At 41.8% G+C, this 2,500-nt stretch overlaps 1 protein-coding gene across 1 annotated transcript in view; it reads right to left on the bottom strand.

The window, feature by feature from the left end:
* Positions 1-2,500, bottom strand: part of LOC113808604 (titin) — a 127,646-nt gene that overhangs the window by 11,357 nt on the left and 113,789 nt on the right. Inside the window, exons 12-13 of the mRNA XM_070128516.1 lie at positions 1,974-2,191; positions 1,298-1,414 (exon numbers count right to left, since the gene is read on the bottom strand). Of these exons, the coding sequence (XP_069984617.1) occupies positions 1,298-1,414; positions 1,974-2,191 (335 nt within the window). The remainder of the gene's footprint in view (positions 1-1,297; positions 1,415-1,973; positions 2,192-2,500) is intronic.

Here is a 2,500-nt window from a genome sequence, read left to right as displayed (position 1 = left end):
GGGACGAATTCATTTTCATTTGCTAAAAGAATTTTGTGAAAGATTTGCTCCTCAGCTTTCTACTTCTCGTTCGAAAACATATAAAAAAATAGTAATCTTGAAAATATCAGTCTGACAAATGAGAATTAGGATCACTGCTCATTTATTTATCTTTAATTTATCTTTTAATTCACACAATTTCTCGTGGCTTCCGATTTCCTCATCAATCGGGTCCACCAGTCACGATATTGATATAAGCACATGAAGTCTTCCGCTTGTTGTAGTCAAAAGTCCATGAATTTATACTGTTGAAATACTCCCATCTGCGAAGAATATCTGATCCTTTTAACATGTTCTAATATAATATGTGCCAAGCAAAATAAAACGAATCGTGCTCAGAGATACACAGAATGTTGTCAAGGAAATATAATATGAATATGAATAATTAATGTAATTTTCTTGATCAAATTGCATCGGTAACGCTTCAGTTCCATTACTTGCTTCATGAAGTAATTAATTCTCGTTTCATTTTTTTTCTTTTTTTTCTACATACGTTGAATACACAGGTTAAAGTTTGCGGTTAAATAGAAGCTGCAGCTAGTGAGGTAAATAGAAGATCTGTCCGGTCAGATTTGCTATAGCGAAGAGATAGAGCGTAATACAGCTTATTGTAGCACTTCAAGCGGCTGGATTTTTACTAGAGCCGTTGTATGAAGATCTCTTGTGGTGCATTAATTGTGTTGTAGGTGTATGTAGGAGAGACAGAGAAGAGAAGAGAGAAATAAGAGAGAGAGAGAGATAGTTGAAAGGGGGCATTAAGATGGAGAGAAAGAGAGAGAGAGAGGGAGAGGGAGAGGGAGAGGGAGAGGGAGAGGGAGAGAGAGAGAGAGAGAGAGAGAGAGAGAGAGAGAGAGAGAGAGAGAGAGAGAGAGAGAGAGAGAGAGAGAGAGAGAGAGAGAGAGAGAGAGAGGGTGGGGGGAGGGAGAGAGAGAGAGAGAGAGAGAGAGAGAGAGAGAGAGAGAGAGAGAGAGAGAGAGAGAGAGAGAGAGAGAGAGAGAGAGAGAGAGAGAGAGAGAGAGAGGGGGGGTGGGGGAGGGAGAGAGAGAGAGAAAGAGAGAGCGAGAGAGAGAGAGAGAGAGAGAGAGAGAGAGAGAGAGAGAGAGGGAGAGAAAGAGAGAGAGAAGAAAGATTACGGTTGTCTTTTTTTTCTTTTTTTATTATTATTATAAGCGTGTGTGTAGTGCATGACTGAGTATGTGGGCGTTATTATAAGTCTGTGTATGTACGCATGCGAATGTTAGCGTGCGCGTGTGTATACCTGTTGCTTTAATCTGTTATCATCGAAGGCTGCGTCCGGACGCCCAGTCTCGAGAGCGGCCTTCCACGGCGACTGCACCAACACGAGGCTGGACTCCCGGTCTTTTAGGAACTTCTCCTGCTCGCGAACCAATATGGCGGCGAGTTTAGTGAACCGAAACAAGTGTCGTTCATGGACCAAGGTAAAAGGAACCGCTCACCAATTGTCATGGTTCTTTCATTAGATTTAATTGATTCATTCGTTTATGTACTTTAGTCTGATTCTCGTAAGCAAGACAAGAAAATTTACCAAGAAAGACTGCGACTACACGACCATGACAGACATACTCACACAACGCCACGACGTCCAGGGTAAACTCACGGTCATGATGCTACCATGATTGGCATAATTCAGCTATAGTCTAAGGTGTGTTTACCTTTTATGAAACCTTATAGTTTTTCCTATGACGAAATTCAAAGATACTGATGCTGACACTAACAATAAAATGCCGCGGTGTTTGGCCCGCAGGCAATGGAGAGTTTTCAATGTACTTTGGCCGCAATGCCATTCATTCCATTTGAGGAAACCATTGTGGTCATTATCAAGATAATCATCAGTATCCTCCATGTAGTTGGAACTCATGACTAATTGTAACGCCTCCAAGCATACAAACTCGCTCCCTAACTCACTAACTCACCATGATCTGCTCCTGCTGTCGGTTCCTCTCCATCTCCGCTTGTTTCATGCTGGTGAAGCTGCTGCTGCTGCTAACGCTTTTGCTGCTGCTGCTGAAGCTCGAACTGAAACTGGAGGTCTGCTGGACGGACGTCGTCTGCTGCTGCGCCTTCTGCACCGTCGTCTCGTCAACGATGAATTTGTCCATTCGCTTCTTCCGCTTGGCGAACAACTCGGCACCTGCGAGGGACAGGGCGGTCAGGCGACGGCGCCGAATAGGAAATATTCATACGAAAGAGAATTAGAATTAAAGTAAATAGTGAGATGCTGATATGAAGAGTTATTACAGTGAGAATAATATGATAAGTATGGTAAAAATGACAACCATGGTGATAATATCAGATACGATATTAGCAACTGTGATAGCAATAATGGTTATGGAAAGACAATGATGATAATGGTGAAGGTAATGATGATGATGATGATTTTAATGATTATGATAATGACAGTAATAATCATAAAATGATAATCATCAAAATAATGATAATT

The sequence above is a fragment of the Penaeus vannamei genome, chromosome 13 (genome assembly GCF_042767895.1).
Source record: "Penaeus vannamei isolate JL-2024 chromosome 13, ASM4276789v1, whole genome shotgun sequence".
Classification (NCBI taxonomy): Eukaryota; Metazoa; Arthropoda; class Malacostraca; order Decapoda; family Penaeidae; genus Penaeus; species Penaeus vannamei.
This window is presented reverse-complemented; position numbering and strand designations above follow the sequence as displayed.